We start from the raw sequence: 15785 nt of genomic DNA, 5'->3' as shown, positions 1-15785 counted from the left end.
GGAAAAGATGACTGTGATGAAGAAAATAGTGTATATAAACAGAAATGCCAAGCATTACTGCCTACAAAGATATGTATGATGGATATATGGAGACTGTAACCTCTGTAGCCACTTAGCAGTGGATGAATAAATGTTATTTTCCTTCTGAGACTGACAAGTGTCTGAACTCATTGGAATTCCTCAGCCTTACTTGATCTGCCCTCGAGGGTTCGATATCTATTTAATTATGTCTTTTTTAGCATTTATGAGTAATAAAATATCTTGTGACAGTCATTGTAGGAGAATCAGAAATTGCAAAATGGATACTGCATCATGGAATGAAAAGCAGTTGTGAACACAGGACTGGGAGGGACTTCTTGATTCATGAAATCCAGTTACCCACTATCTCAGGCAATACAAGTCGCATAATTCCTTCCCTAAACATATCCAGGCCTATCTGAAAAGCAAGAAGTTTCGGTTTTGGGTTTCGTTGTTTTTCTCACGTGCCTCATCAGGAAATCTGATGAAGAAATTCACAGTTTTATGAATTTAGAGGATTCTTCTAATTTCTGTTCTGAAGTCTGTTAAAATTACCAACAGATGCCAAATGAAAAGTATGTGTCTGGAAGCAAAGGCTGAATTTTGCATACCAGCAAAAATATCTTGTACTTGATGTCTTGATTGGCTTTCCCTCACATTAATAATTTTTTGAGCATAAATTTTTGAAGTAGGCTGTACAGACCTGAATAACATTGGGATTCGCCTTCAGTAGGCCATGAACAAACCTACAAAGAAACAGATCTGGTCTGCAAATCAACAGTCAGATTAGAAATAAAATGCTAAATTTGACAAATATACAAAATACAAAATAAAATTAGCATGCAAAAGGAGCGATAGGGTATAACGTCAGAGAGACAACAAAATGATTATGCAGTTGTGCGGGTGAACTATATCCATACTAGTCAGTGGTTATACATCTGTGCTTTTATCTGTATTGCCAGAGAACTAGACAGAGTTTATAGTTATGCAGGGATTTAGAAAACGTTTAGGGTAACATTGTTTTGCATGTTAATTACTACTTTGGCCCAGTGTGGTTTAAGTTTAACTGGGAAAAATAAGAACAACGGATACTGATGACATTGGATCTTTTCCAGAGTCAAATTATGGTCTTTGAAACAAGATGTTTTAGTGCACAGATAACCAATGTTTCTCATTGAAGATTGGTACATGGACACCTGATAGAGCTGGCTATGAAGTATGCTTATTTCTTTATAGATCGAAGTGCAAAAGTGAAGGTTTATATTGTCTTTCTTTCCTGAGTGTTCAGGCAGTTATATGTTACCTTTTTTTTTTTTATACAGAAAGATGCTCTTCCAAAATCCTCTTATGACTTAAAAGAAAAGAAACCACATCTGTTAAAAAAAAAATAATGAAAAAAAAAAAGAAAAGATAGTTCTGGTGATCCTTAGCTGATATGTTAGTACATGCCTGTTGATGTATAGATGCATGTTTATATATATTAATGTAAGTTAGCACACAATTTTGCTTTTCTCATTTCTGCTGAAAGTGGTACTTGGCTAGAGTTTCATGACTCAGAACTCTGCCACTATGAAAACTATTACTGGTCTTGGCTCTTCTCTCCTGGAGATCACTGTCTTTTCAGCAGTGATATGAATGTTTGTCCTTGCCACAGCAATTTAGACCCTAATGTGTTTCTGAAAATTGCTAGGCTGTAAGCTGTGACAACTCAGGAACAGGCATGATACCTTCTAGGCAGACAACAACATCTTTTAGAGGCACATAAGAAAAAAGCTGCTCCACCATTAGAGTTCACAGACAGTGAGGTTTACTCACAGACAGTTTGAAATCTTACCGTCTTCGCTCTGGACTGTGTCAGTATTTTATCTGGGAATAACTACATTTTAAATGCATAAACCACTTAGGGAACAGGAATGAAATTTCTCAGGACTTCCATCACTGATTTCTAACTATTGCACTAATTTCATGTTCTCCCTCTTTTTTGGGTTTTTTTTTGGTCTTTTTTTTTTTTTTTTTTTTTTTTTTGTTTTGGCTTTGATTTTGTTGAATGCCAATCAGTGAATTTGGCTTCAAGCTTCTGTATTAAATTAAGAGAAAACTGAAGAGAAAATCTCAGTAGTCACAAGCAAATTTCATCTGCATTTCCTTGGTAAGCCACAGAATTTGACGTGGTCTATTTTCTTCATTATTGCACTATCTAAATTTGAAACAGGAATGATCATTGCTCAAATTAGCAAGAATGTTCATGGGATTATAAACTCTCAAATAATATGACCTGAAATTCCAGTAATTTTCCTGAAACATAGAAGTAGGAGGCTTTTGTGTGATTTACAGCTCTGTCATAAATACCTCGTACAACTTTTTTGTTGGAGAAGCCTTTTTTTCGCACTCAGATTTTCTCAAAAATTGAAAAGATTTTGTAGAGTTAAACCACAATTTGCCTAATGCAGTATGTTTATTTCAAAAACTTTTCTTATCTTCATCTTAATTTTAAAATTTGGAGTGAAAAGAGAATAAAATAATCAGGAATTCTTTCTCTTGCTCTTTGTTGATAGGGTTGTTAGCCTTTGTACTCCTGCTGTCATGCATGTGGGGTCTGAAAAGCTTCATTCTTAATGCAGTAAATCCCTGGGATTAGATGTGTTTTATCTCTGTATGTGTGGCATCCATCATTGCTGTAAGGAGAAAAAGACATCTAAGAAAAACACATCAGAAAGCATTTGTGTGAGTACTGAACTGTGATTTCTACACCAAAAGCTGTCATATAGGAGGTTTCATGAGCAAAAGATACAAGCAAAACTAGCTGAGTAGGATACTTAGGAAACTGGGGTGAGGATGAAATTTAGTGGTGAAATAGGAGGAAATTATTTTGGCACCCATGTTGTTTATAGCAATATTAATTCTGGCAGAAACAGATTCCAAGCAAAAAGGTCCACATTCAATTTATAGTACTCTTCATTAAACTCATAGGCAAGTGTGGGTAAAAACCTACCCAGGAGAATGGAAAACTCCTTTGCACTGTCTGTGTGCCCAGTGAACAACGTTTGCCTTCTAGAGAGCAATAAGTTACATAAAAGAGTTTACTTAAGTAGGACTTTAACAAGGTCGAGGTAGAAACGAAGTGTAAATAACCTATCAGTTTGACAAACCTCAGAAATCTTTGAAAGGCAAAGTTACTGTTCTTCAAAGTATGCTTGCAAAGTTACCTGTGGTGGCTAAGGAAGGCAGGCACTACTCGCAGTATGTTCTTTTAGAAAGGGTTAACTGACATACAGACTTTATTCACCAAAAATGGTGTCTCTCCGTGGCTTTCCCCCCAAAATTAAAAAGAAATAAACACTCCCATAACTCTTTTTTATTCAGCTTCAAGGCTACAGGTTACGTAGTTTTAGTAAAGAGGCCCTTCACATCATGCCTATTGTGTGCTAATGTAGAAGTAGGAGACTAGATGTTAGATCCAGCTGGTGCCTGAATATCAGGTGGTATAGAAGACCAGTCCTGCTAGGGTAAGTATCCAACTTCCCTGTGCAGCTAAGGAAGAAAGGTAACACTTTAGAAGGTGTTTTTCTTCTAGAAAGAGAAGCTGGAAGGAACTAGCTGGATTGAATCCCATGCTAAAATTGAGATTTATCTGTTATAACTTCACATTAAATATTAGATATCCTTGAACTAATCTCTTCATTGCCAGAAGAGACCTATGTGACTCTAGATACTTTTCTCAGGATGAGAGGGATCACTCTTTCAAGGTGGTCCATTGACCCTGAAGGCTCAGTTCAGCTGGCCACACAGAGGCTTTTTATTCCTTTTGAGATGGCCTAAGGCATCTGCTGGGAGCTGGCAAAAATGATGCAGGAATCAGCTGAGAAGGCCACTGCCTCCCTGCAGTGCCAGAAAGGGGCAGGTGTCTTAGACCGTCCTCGTGTAACTGTGTAGCCTTGTAACATGGCATTGCCATGACTAGTAACTGGCCATCAGTTTTGTACTGACTTTTCAAGTCCTCCGGACTGAGGCTCATTAGACTTGCCCTATGTGAACTTTTCTTGACCTTCCTGCAGCTTTGTTTTGCTTGGTTTAGCTGTGACAGCAGTTTTTTTTCCTAATTGACCAGGTGGCTACAGCAAATTTGCTTTACTTTCATTTACCTTTGCATGAAACAACCATAATTTCATACAGATAGCAGTAACAAGCAGTTATTCTATGTAGAATGAGATATTTATGACTTTAACACAATTATGTAATGTAGAGAAATACAGGCTGACTGCAATAGCCAAGGCCTTGAGAAGTGCAGACACAGGACGTGGTGAAGAGGAGCACAGGCATGGGATAGTAAAGGACTGGGCACAGGGTTGGTACTGGGGACCCCATGGCTGTAAACAACTGGCCCATGGTCAGTTAAAGAAATGCAGACCTGAAGCTGGACAGAACTGGTTTTAAGGGTAACAAAGAGAACCAAGAGATAGTATCTTACATATGTAAATGGAACTATATATAGCAAATTCAGATGTAATTTAGAGCAACAGATAAATGAAAGAAGAGCGAAGGTATAAAAACATGTTAGCAAACATATAAAAATGACACAAAGTGAATCCAGGGGTGTCCTGGTTTTGGCTGGGATGATTTTCTTCATAGCAGCTAGTATGGGGCTATGTTTTGGATTTGTGCTGAAAACAGCGTTGATAACACAGGGATGTTTTAGTTACTGCTGAGCAGTGCTTACACAGCGTCAAGGCCTTTTCTGCTTCTCACACTGCCCCAGCAGCGAGTAGGCTGGGGGTGCGCAGGAAGTTGGGAGGGGACACAGCCGGGACAGCTGACCCCAAAGGGATATTCCATACCATATGATGTCATGCTCAGCATGTAAAGTTGGGGGAAGGGGGAAGGGGGGGATGTTCGGAGAGATGGCGTTTGTCTTCCCAAGTAAACATTACGTGTGATGGAGCCCTGTTTTCCTGGAGATGGGTGAACACGTGCCTGCCGATGGGAAGTAGCAAATGAATTCCTTGTTTTGCTTTGCTTGTCTGCGTGGCTTTTGCTTTACCTATTAAACTGTCTTTATCTCAACACACGAGTTTTCTCACTTTTACTCTTCTGATTCTCTGCCATATCCCACCGGGGGGAGTGAGCGAGCAGCTATGAGGTGCTTAGTTGCCAGCTGGGGTTAAACCAGGACATGGGGTGGGAAAGAATAAACCATTAACATCGTATTCCTCCCTGGGAAGGACCCCAGATACTGACGACCCAACATAATCCCTCTTCTGCAGTCTGAAACTATGGGTTTTAAGACCCAGACAAACAGTGGAAGGCTAAACATAAAACTGTCAAAAAGAGAAACTGCTGGCTGAAGATGAGCCAGCAGTGTGCCCAGGTGGCCAAGAAGGCCAACGGCATCCTGGCCTGTATCAGAAATAGTGTGGCCAGCAGGAGGAGGGAAATGATTGTCCCTTTGTACTCGGCTCTGGTGAGGCCGCACCTCGAATCCTGTGTTCAGTTTTGGGCCCCTCACTACAAGAAGGACATTGAGGTGCTGGAGTGTGTCCAGAGAAGGGCGACGAAGACGGTGAAAGGTCTACAGAACAAGTCTTATAAGGAGCGGCTGAGGGAACTGGGGTTGTTTAGCCTTATAGCTCTCTACAACTACCTGAAAGGAGGTTGTAGAGAGGTGGGTGTCCGTCTCTTCTCCCAAGTAACAAGTGATACAAGAAAAAACGGCCTCAAGTTGCAGTAGGGGAGGTTTAGATTGGATATTAGGAAAAATTTCTTCACTGAAAAGGTTTTCAAGCATTGGAACAGGCTGCCCAGGGAAGTGGTTGAGTCACCATCCCTGGAGGTATTCAAAAGACATGTAGACGTGGCGCTTGGGGACATGATTTAGTGGTGGATTTAGCAATGTCAGTTTAACAGTTGGACTCAGTGATCTTAAAGGTCTTTTCCAACCTAAACAATTTTATGATTCTATGATTCGAAGTAGTTTATTTTATTACAATTTATTTGTATTATTACTCTTATTGAGACTTTTTCTGTGTAGAAATATTCCAGCCAGGTAACTATGCTTTCTATCTTCTTCTGTAGTAATTGGATCTAGGCTAATAATGATTCTTGAATTAGATTGTTAAGATTTTAATTATACTAACAGTAAATTCTTGGCTTTATATCTATGGTGTGTTTCCTCTTTGTCCCTAAACAAAACTTGACCTGTAAAACTAAGCACCTATGTTTCAGCAACTGGACTAGTCCAGAGTGCAGAAAAGGGTCAGTCAGTGAGAGTTTGAGTTCTAGATGCATGAGTTTATACTACTTTTCCCCTCTGCCTAAAGAAACAGATTGGTCTAAAGCAGTTTTCCTTTATGTTGTTTATTCTAATCAGTGGGTTTGCAATGTTTGCTAGGATTTGAAATTGCATGGATACTTACAGTCTTGCATGAAGCTGATCTTTTGTGTTTTTTATTCACAGAACACCATAACTAATGTGATATAGTTTAGAAACCTATTTGCCCATCAAGAGTATACCTCAACATTTCTCATAGGAATTCCATTGTCAACAGTTGTCCAAAGTCTTGGTGGTTTTTCAGGGCAAAAGACTGAAATCAAAGAAACTAAGACAGTATTTCAAAATATTTGCTTAACCAGGTATTAGTGTGCAAGTCTACATACATATTTGAGCCCAAGTAGTTTCCTCTTACCCTTACTGTTTAGATTACTAAAATGCTGAAAATTTTGACATCAAGTTACATATATAATAGGAAAATACATTATTTTTTCCTTGGAGTCATATAGGTAAGGGTTCACAATATAATTTTTTATTTGCGAAATTAAATTTTTATTTGTCATGGTATACATATAACCAGTACAGAGCAGAGAAATACAAATGCTATTACCTTTAATGTTGTGATGACTTTCTAAAAACAATCATATTATATTAAATGTATCAGTTTAGTTTTGCATGTAGATAACACAAAGCCAAGCTATGCTTGCAGTTTTATCCATGGAATTCAGTAGCATCACAAATGTTTAAAAGAAGAACCTGGCCCATGCACTAATTACCAGTCCTATCAATGCTCTTAAATTACAAAGACAGTATTTTTTATAGCTTACTAAAGATATACATGACAAGCAACATTTATTCTTCAGGATCATGTTGCTTTTTACCTTTTTGGAGGCCTGGTATCACATGTTTTGTTTTACTTGATAAACCTCTGATCTTTTTAAAAATAAAAAGGTGAAAGACAAGGATTTCACAAACACCTCTGTCTGCCAAAAAACAGGAATGTGAACAGACATGAAAAATATTTTTAACAGACAGCACAAAGGTGTTAGCTATATACATAAATAAACCACAAGTAAACAGGAAAGCACATTCTCCTACTATACAATACCAATCACCTGCAGACACGGCTATAGGGGACAAAGAAAGGGAAACAGCTCAGGGTAAGGTATACTGATGCATGTATTGGGCAGTATGTTTTTCCCATCGGCAAAAGAGATCTGTTATAGTCTTTCATGTGTGGCATGTGTATGAATAAAATCAGACTTTGCTATGATTTTTTTTGATGGCCATACCCTGCTTTAGATACTGAAGTATGAATCCTTCCACAAGGTGCAACAGTGAAAACAATTTTTTGCATTATATGTTTATGCTATTAAAATTTTTTGTTGTCCACTTGCTATAAATGTGTGACTAAACTGCCATGAGCACTATGGCTACCCAGTCTGTTTTACCAGTGCCGTTGTCTGTGGAGATGCGAGGTTAACTGGACCAAGGAGATCCTTTGGGTCAGAAAGACCCTGACCAGTTTCAGTGCATGGTCCTGCAAACTCTTATACCAACACAAATAAGAGAGACAGTGACACTGAGAGAGAAGCAGGAAAATCAGAAACTGCCACTGAGAAAAATCTCCATGTGACTTAAATTCAAGAGGCTAACAATTGATTTAGACTGCCTGACAAACCTGGAGAGGCATAGATGTGACACTTAAATTAGGCACGCACAGCAGGTAATCTTAGCACAGCCCTCTGCACTGTAAGGGGTGATGAGATACATCGACCGAGTCCTCCCAACCACAGAAGCTCAGCATGTTATTCCTCTTCAGTGTGAGCTGGTAAAAGAGCTTCATGGGGTACCAGCAATATTGTCTTCAGAATTTCACATTTACAAGTTCCAAAATAAAGTAAAAGATAAAGTTTCCAACTGCAAGACACGTAAACTTCATCTGGCAAATTCTGTCAAGCCAGGTTTTTTGTTCACGCATCACCAGGAAGAAAGAATTAAGATTTAGAACTTTATTAATAACTTGCTGAGATTTGCAAAAGTAGAATCTGGGTTTTACTAGACCTACATTAGCTTTTTAGTCTAATGTAGTTTAGAAATAACTTTTTTTTAATTCCTTTTATAATCAGTTGTTATTCAGAGCACATAGAAAAAGGCATAATTTGCTGAGTAAGATCCATGTTTACACAATTATTTCAGAGTACAACTGAACTTAAAAAAAACACAAGCAGAGATAGCTTCAACCCCTTATTTTAAATTCATGCCCCTGAGAAGGTGCTATGGAAATATTAAGGTTAATCTGAAATCTTCAATAGGTTAATCTAAACCCTGTTATAAACTGAACAAGAATATTATTTAATAAACATGTAAAAATACAGGTATAGAGAAATAAACTATGTATATATGTATCTACCTATCTAGAGAAAGACAGAAAGACAAAGATAACCTGTTACATGGCTATAGTTATGTTTCATCTTTTATTAGTCATGAAAGGAGCAATGATATCTGCTTCTGAAGGAAATAAATGCTTTTTGTTCTCTTTCACCAGCTACACTCAGGAAAGTCGTCCCTTTAAAACATTTATTTAAAGTGCTAGAACATTAGTTATGAGAAAAAGTACTTCAGTTATTTTTTTCCTAGAAGGTACAAGGTACATTTAAACATACAGGTACATCAAAACAAAATTAAAAATGGATATTCAAGAAGAAAAGCTTGATCTTACTAAATAAAAATATCACGGATTTTTGAAATGTTGTATTTTTAGAATTATTCTTTTTCTAAAACATTGTTTTATAAGTAACTACACAGTCCTCTAATAAATTACTCCCTACAAATCTCTCTCACCTTATGCTTGCTGCTTTTTAAAATTGTACTGAGACCAGTTACACAACTTTAATAGTGATATCCATCGCAATTTTAGTATAAACAGCATTTGAATGAATGTCTGTCTGAAAAATGGTACATGTTGAGTAAAGCATTCCTACTTTAAATCATATCAACTAATACATAAAAAGCTTATTTAAAAGAAAGCAAAACAAAACAAAAATCTCATTAAACAAAGGTTTTGTGAGATGTGGAGAAGTTTTAGACTGTTAAAAATGTCTGAGTTAAAACAAATGAAAGTACTCAGAGCAACTTAGACCCAGGTGCCATTTCTCAGGTCATCTGGGGAGCTTAGTGGCAGCCCTGTGCTGCCTGTATGAACACTGTTGGGAAAAGCCTTTGCATCCCAAGGCAATTGACCTGGAGTGGCTCACATACATACTGCATAAGGTCCACCATTTTGTATGGATACAGATTTTTTCACACTGTATTTTCATGATCTCCAGTTTAGCCTTTTTTTTCCTTTTTGTCCTCCTGGCTTCTCTAACATATTCTGCATTTTTCTGCTCAGTGCTATTCCTAATTTCATTGCTGGCTTTAACACAGGCAACATTTAAGGGCTTTTTTTTCCAGTTGCCAAGCTAGGAACTACTCTTCAACATCCTGCCATATTCCCACAGTTTCTTGCAAGCATATTTCCCTTGCAAAGTAACTTTGAGACAAATCACCAAACAGTCTTGGCTTCCTATGAGGCAAGTGTCCTCTCCTTGCTCTGAGACATTTTAATGATTTTTTAATATTTCTTTAAGAAACTAGAATATTTCTTCATAGCATGTTAGATATCGTGAAAGAACCTGGCAAATGTATGAATCTAGGCAATGATGCGGAGTGTGTGGTGGTGCCTAGAGATGGATGGGACAGGAGGCTGAATGAGGTCTTGTGGCTGAGGGGTGAGTGAGGGAACTCCAGACCTGCCACTGTTGTATTCATATTGCCTGTGGGAGCGGCCCCAAAACCTAGATTGTTCATTTGTGTCTGGGAGGAAAAGACCTAATTTCGCACTCCAGAAGGAATCTTAGCAATGATTTTGCATAGGTGCAGTGTAGAAAATTAGGGGAACAGGCCATTAAAAAACTGAGGAGTAACACAGACTAATTAACACATATCTGAAGAGGCCTTAGGACCTAATTACTATCATTATTTGAATATGAAGCTTAAGTTTCCAAAGTGCTATAGAATAAACTTATCTCCTTGACTACCTGGTGCCATCAGTAAGGTCCTGAACTACACACAAAAGTGAGGAAAGAAAACAAAGTGTTTTAGGATATAAATCAAATTCTAAATAATGGGTATTGGTAGATTTTTTTCTCCATTTCTGAATCTTCTATTCAAAGCTTCATCCTGTTTTTCTTGAAGTGACTGATACTGGTCATTGTTCAAGAAAACATTGCTGGACTAGACTGATTACTGTTTTAGCTGGTATGAAAAAGGGGAAGAACGAAATCAGATATTCTTTCCCTGAATTACCGATGTCATAATTTCAATGTATGCTGAGACAACAAGACAAGTGAATTGGAAGAACTGGTTTACAAAACCTGCAAAAGAAAAAAGAGGTCAAATAAAACGTACACACTACCGCACATGCCTACTGATGTTGTTTATCTGGGCGTTGAATTGCTCTTAGGAATGTTCACTTGCTTTTTTAAATTTTATATCTGTTTACCTCTATGTTATACTGTGTGTACTAATGACTAATGCATGCATTTGGGAATAAAAATATTTACATATATTTCTTTATATTAGTCTCATATAAAATTAACTTTTTTACAGTCTAGAAAGAGTTCTAGGTACAGTATGAGTGCATACAATATTGTGCCCTTATTTTTTCTCTTGCAAAGGACTGTAATGGAGCAATGAATGCAAAATATTCTTAAATACTTTCTGGTTAAAATGACATGGGAATTAGTCATGGCAGGATAATCAAATCTTATAACAGTAATATATAATGTACTATTAGTACTGTGGAACACTTTAGCTTACCTCATTGTATAAAGCGTAAGAATTTTAGCTGGGATTCATGTTGTGATTCAGGTTTGCATTCATGTGCCACCGCTTCAGTTAGGTATCTAAGCTCCCAACATTACTGATGGACACCTGGTGTATGATTCACGGGCCCACATATGCATGTCTAGGTCTGTTTGAGATACACAAGGATATTCCACTTAGATACAAGCTGCCACTCTGGATGGCTCCCATTTAAGGAATCCTCTGGAATTTCCCATAAGTCCTGTGTCTTATATGCCAGTCTCATGAGGATGTCTTGGATATTTCAAGAAATCTCAGGTGGCACCAGACAGTTTTGGCAACTGAGTTGCGTTCTTAGGTGCCTGTCTTCATATGACCTGAATAACTTGCTGTGCTTCATTGACTATGTTGAAAAAGGGCTCAGTTCACTTACCCACAGAAAGATGTGAGCCCCTTCAGAGCAGTAGCTGGACACCAAGGGGGTTTTCTTACAGCATCTCAACTGCCACTCATTGCTGGTATTTTAGCAACTGAATGTTACCCTGTATTTCCACAGACTGCTGTGACACCTTAGATATATAACACATGTATTAGATACCTAGCACATATGTAAATATCTGTATGTAAACATACAGATTGAGATATCTTAATCCAACATTGAATCCTAACCTTGCTGTTATCTCTAGATAAAATGCATTTATATGTATTTCTGTGTATACATACACAGTATTCAATATGCTGTTTTTCTGAACTAAGAAAAGTAATTCCTAGTAAAATGCACAGATTCTCAGAATCACAGAATCACTACAGTTGGAAAAGGCCTGTAAGATCATCAAGTCCAACCATCAACCCAACACCACAATGCCACATCCACACGTTCCTTAAACACTTCCAGTGAGGGTGACTCCACCACTTCCCTGGGCAGCTTATTCCTGTGTTTCACCACTCTCTCAGTAAAGAAATTTTTCCTAATATCCAGCCTGAACCTCCCCTGGCGCAACTTGAGGCCATTTCCTCTTGTCCTGTCACTCGTCACTTGGGAGAAGAGACCAACACCCACCTCTCTGCAACCCCCTTTCAGGTAGTTGTAGAGAGCGATGAAATCTCCTTTCAGCCTCCTCTTCTCCACACTGAACAACCCCAGTTCCCTCAGCTGCTCCTCATAAGACTTGTGCTCCAGACCTCACACCAGCTTTGTTGCCCTTCTCTGGACACCCTCCAGCACCTCAGTGTCCCTCTTGTAGTGAGGGGCCCAAAACTGAACACAGGATTCGAGGTGCGGCCTTACCAGAGCCGAGTACAGGGGCACGATCACCTCCCTGCTCCTGCTGGCCACACTATTTCTGATAGAGGCCAGGATGCCGTTGGCCTTCTTGGCCACCTGGGCACACTGCCGGCTCATATTCAGCCGGCTGTCGACCAACACCCCCAGGTCCTTTTCTGGGGGGAGCTTTCCAGCCACTTGTCCCCAAGCCTTAGTGTTGCATGGGGTTGTTGTGGCCAAAGTGAAGGACCTGGCAGTTGGCCTTGTTGAACCTCATCCATTTGGCCTGGGCCCATCGATCCAGCCTGTCCAGATCCCTCTGCAGAGCCTTCCTACGCTCAAGCAGATCAACACTCCCACCCAACTTGGTGTCATCTGCAAACTTGCTGAGGGTGCACTCTATCCCCTCATCCAGGTCATCGATAAAGATATTAAACAAGACTGGCCCCAAAACTGAGCCCTGGGGGACTCCACTTGTGACAGGCCACCAACTGGATTTCACTCCATTCACCATGACTCTCTGGCTGTCCAGCCAGTTTTTTACGCAGAGAAGATTACACCTGTCTTAGCTACAAGTCGCCAGCTTCTCCAGGAGAATACTGTGGGAGACAGTGTCAAAGGCTTTACTGAAGTCCAGGTAGACAACATCAACAGCCTTCCCCTCATCCACTAGGCGGGTCACCTGGTCATAGAAGGAGATCAGGTTGATCAAGCAGGACCTGCCTTTCATGAACGCGTGCTGGCTGGGCCTGATCCCTTGGTTGTCCTGCACGTGCCCTGTGAGCACCCTCAAGATGAACCTCTCCATAATCTTCCGTGGCACCGAGGTCAGGCTGACAGGCCTGTAGTTCCCCGGATCCTCCTTCCGACCCTTCTTGTAGATGGGCGTCACGTTGGCAAGTCTCCAGTCATCCGGGATCTCCCCTGTTAACCAGGACTGTTGATAAATGATGGAGAGCGGCTTGGCAAGCTCCTCCACCAGCTCCCTCAGCACCCTGGGTGGATGCCTTCAGGCCCCATAGGCTTGTGAGTGTCTAGGTGGCATAGCAGGTCGTTAACTGCTTCCTCCTGGATTATGGGGAGATTAGCTGAGTTTACACTGTGGAATCTTTGTTTTTGAAGAAAGAGAGAAGGGCAAATTCAACATTTTCTGTTTTCCAGGGATCATGCCCCAGAAGGCAGGACTTTAAATACAAAACTCATAAAGTGCTGAGCAGCTGTTTGATCCGTTGCTATCAGTTGTATGTAGGGTTGTGAATAGCAGCACAAAGTCCACATGGAGACCAGTTACTCTTGGTTTACCCCAGGGTTTGATACTCTTTGTCTTCATCATTAATGACCTGGACGATGCAACAGAGCACACTCTCAGCAAGTTCTCACAGAAGATACAAAAATGGGAGGAGCGGCTGATACATTAGATAGTTGTTTTGCCATTCATAGGGACCCTGACAGGCTGAAGAAATAGTTTGCTAGGAACCTCATGAAGTTCAAGAAAGGGAAATCCCAAGTCCTGCATCTGGGGACGAATAACCCCATGCACCAGTGCATGCGGGTGCCGACTAGTTGCAAAGTAGCTTTTCAGAGAAGGACCTGGGGGGTCCTGACAGACACCAAGTTGAACGTAAGCCAACAATGTGCCATGGCAGCAACGACATCTGTATTGGGTCTGGCTGAGATGGAGTTAATTTTCCCCATATCAGCCCTCTTAGTGCTGTGCTTTGTATTGGTAGCTAGAAAGGTGTTGATAACACACCAGTGTTTTGGCTACTGCTGAGCAGTGCTCACACAGCACCAAGGCTGTCTCTCCAACATTCCCCCCTCACCAGTAGGTTGGGTGTCGGCAAGATCTTGGGAGGGGACATAGCCAGGACAGATGACCCAAACTGACCAAAGGGATACTGCATACTATATGACGTCTGCTCAGCAATAAAAGCTAAGATAAGAAGAAGGAAGGGGGGGCATTTGGTATTTACTACGTTTGTCTTCTGGAGCAACTGTTACGCGTACTGAAGCCCTGCTTCCTGCGAAGTGGCTGGACATCACCTGCTGATGGGAAGTAGAGACTAAATCTTTTGTTTTCCTTTGCTTCCATGTGCGGCCTTTGCTTTTGCTGTATTAAAGTATCTTTATCTTGATCTGCAAGTTTTTTTTCTTATTTTCTCCCCCTGTGTCCTGCTGAGGAGGGGAGTGATAGAGTGGCTTGGTGGGACCTGGCATCCAGCCAAGGTCAACCCACCACCAACATCCTCCTGGGCTGAATTAGGAAAAACGTTGCCAGCAGGTTGAAGGAGGTGATCCTCCCCCTCTGCTCAGCGCTGGTGAGACCTCATCTACAATGCTGTGTCCAGGTCTGGGCTCCTAAGGACAAGAGAGATGTGGACATACTGGATAGAGTCCTGCAAAGGGTCATGAAGATTTTTAAGATATGGAAACATGTCTCATATAAGGAGAGGCTGAGAGACCTGAGACTGTTCAGCCTGGAGAAAAGAAGATGCAAGAGGGATCTTATCAATGTATATAAATACCTGATAAGGGGACTAAAGAAGGCAGAGCCAAACTCTTTTCACTGGTGCCCAGTGACAGGACAATAGGCAATGAGCACAAACTAAAATACAATAGATAACATTTAAATGTAAGAAAAAACTTCTTTGCTATGAGTGTTCAAGCACTGGAACAGGTTGCCCAAAGAGGCTGTAGAGTCTCCATCATTGGAGATATTCAAATATGAATTGGACTTGGCCTTGGGCAGCGTGCTCTGGTTGACTCTGCTCTGCCCAGGGTTGGTCTAGATGATCTCCAGCGGCCCCTTCCAGGACTCAGTAATTCTGTGATCTCTTTTTAACAAATTGCTTTTAAGAGAAAGATTATCATAGTCAACTGATTTTTAGCATAAAATATTATAAAAGGAAACATGATTTTGCATGACTAAAAAAACCCACAGGAAAAATATTATGCAAACAACTTTGTTAATATTCAGGCCTAAGATCAGAGAGGCTGATATTACATGAGCTATCATAAATATTGCTATATCCACCAGATCCCTTATTCCAGGCTTGTGGGTGGGGTTAAACAGTTGACAATGAGACGCATATATCAAGCCAGAGCTAAACAGTTACCAAAGACTGAGAAGTAGTGTTACCAAACTAATCAGCATAAATGTCACATAATCAGCCATTGTTGTACATCCTGCTCCAGTTGTGTCTAAAGTGCTGCCAGCGCTGGTTTGATGGATTTGATTTACGTCACTGAGGTTCGTCTTGTCTGGCATCCCTGCTGAGACAAATAAGAAAATATAGTATGATGCATGCCTTGTCACTACTGACAACATGTTACAGCTAGAACAAATTTAAATATACTCAGCACACAGACTGTCATAGTTTGGTTTCTAAT

At 40.1% G+C, this 15785-nt stretch overlaps 1 protein-coding gene across 1 annotated transcript in view; it reads right to left on the bottom strand.

Moving 5' to 3' along the window:
- Positions 1-15507: 15507 nt before the first annotated feature.
- GPC5 (glypican 5) overlaps positions 15508-15785 on the bottom strand; it is a 772839-nt gene continuing 772561 nt past the window's right edge. The window contains exon 8 of the mRNA XM_059824335.1: positions 15508-15665. Within this exon, the coding sequence (XP_059680318.1) occupies positions 15508-15665 (158 nt within the window). The remainder of the gene's footprint in view (positions 15666-15785) is intronic.

This window comes from Gavia stellata, chromosome 1 (assembly GCF_030936135.1).
Source record: "Gavia stellata isolate bGavSte3 chromosome 1, bGavSte3.hap2, whole genome shotgun sequence".
Classification (NCBI taxonomy): Eukaryota; Metazoa; Chordata; class Aves; order Gaviiformes; family Gaviidae; genus Gavia; species Gavia stellata.
The sequence above is the reverse complement of the archived record's forward strand: the minus strand, read 5'-3'. Positions and strand labels throughout refer to the sequence as shown.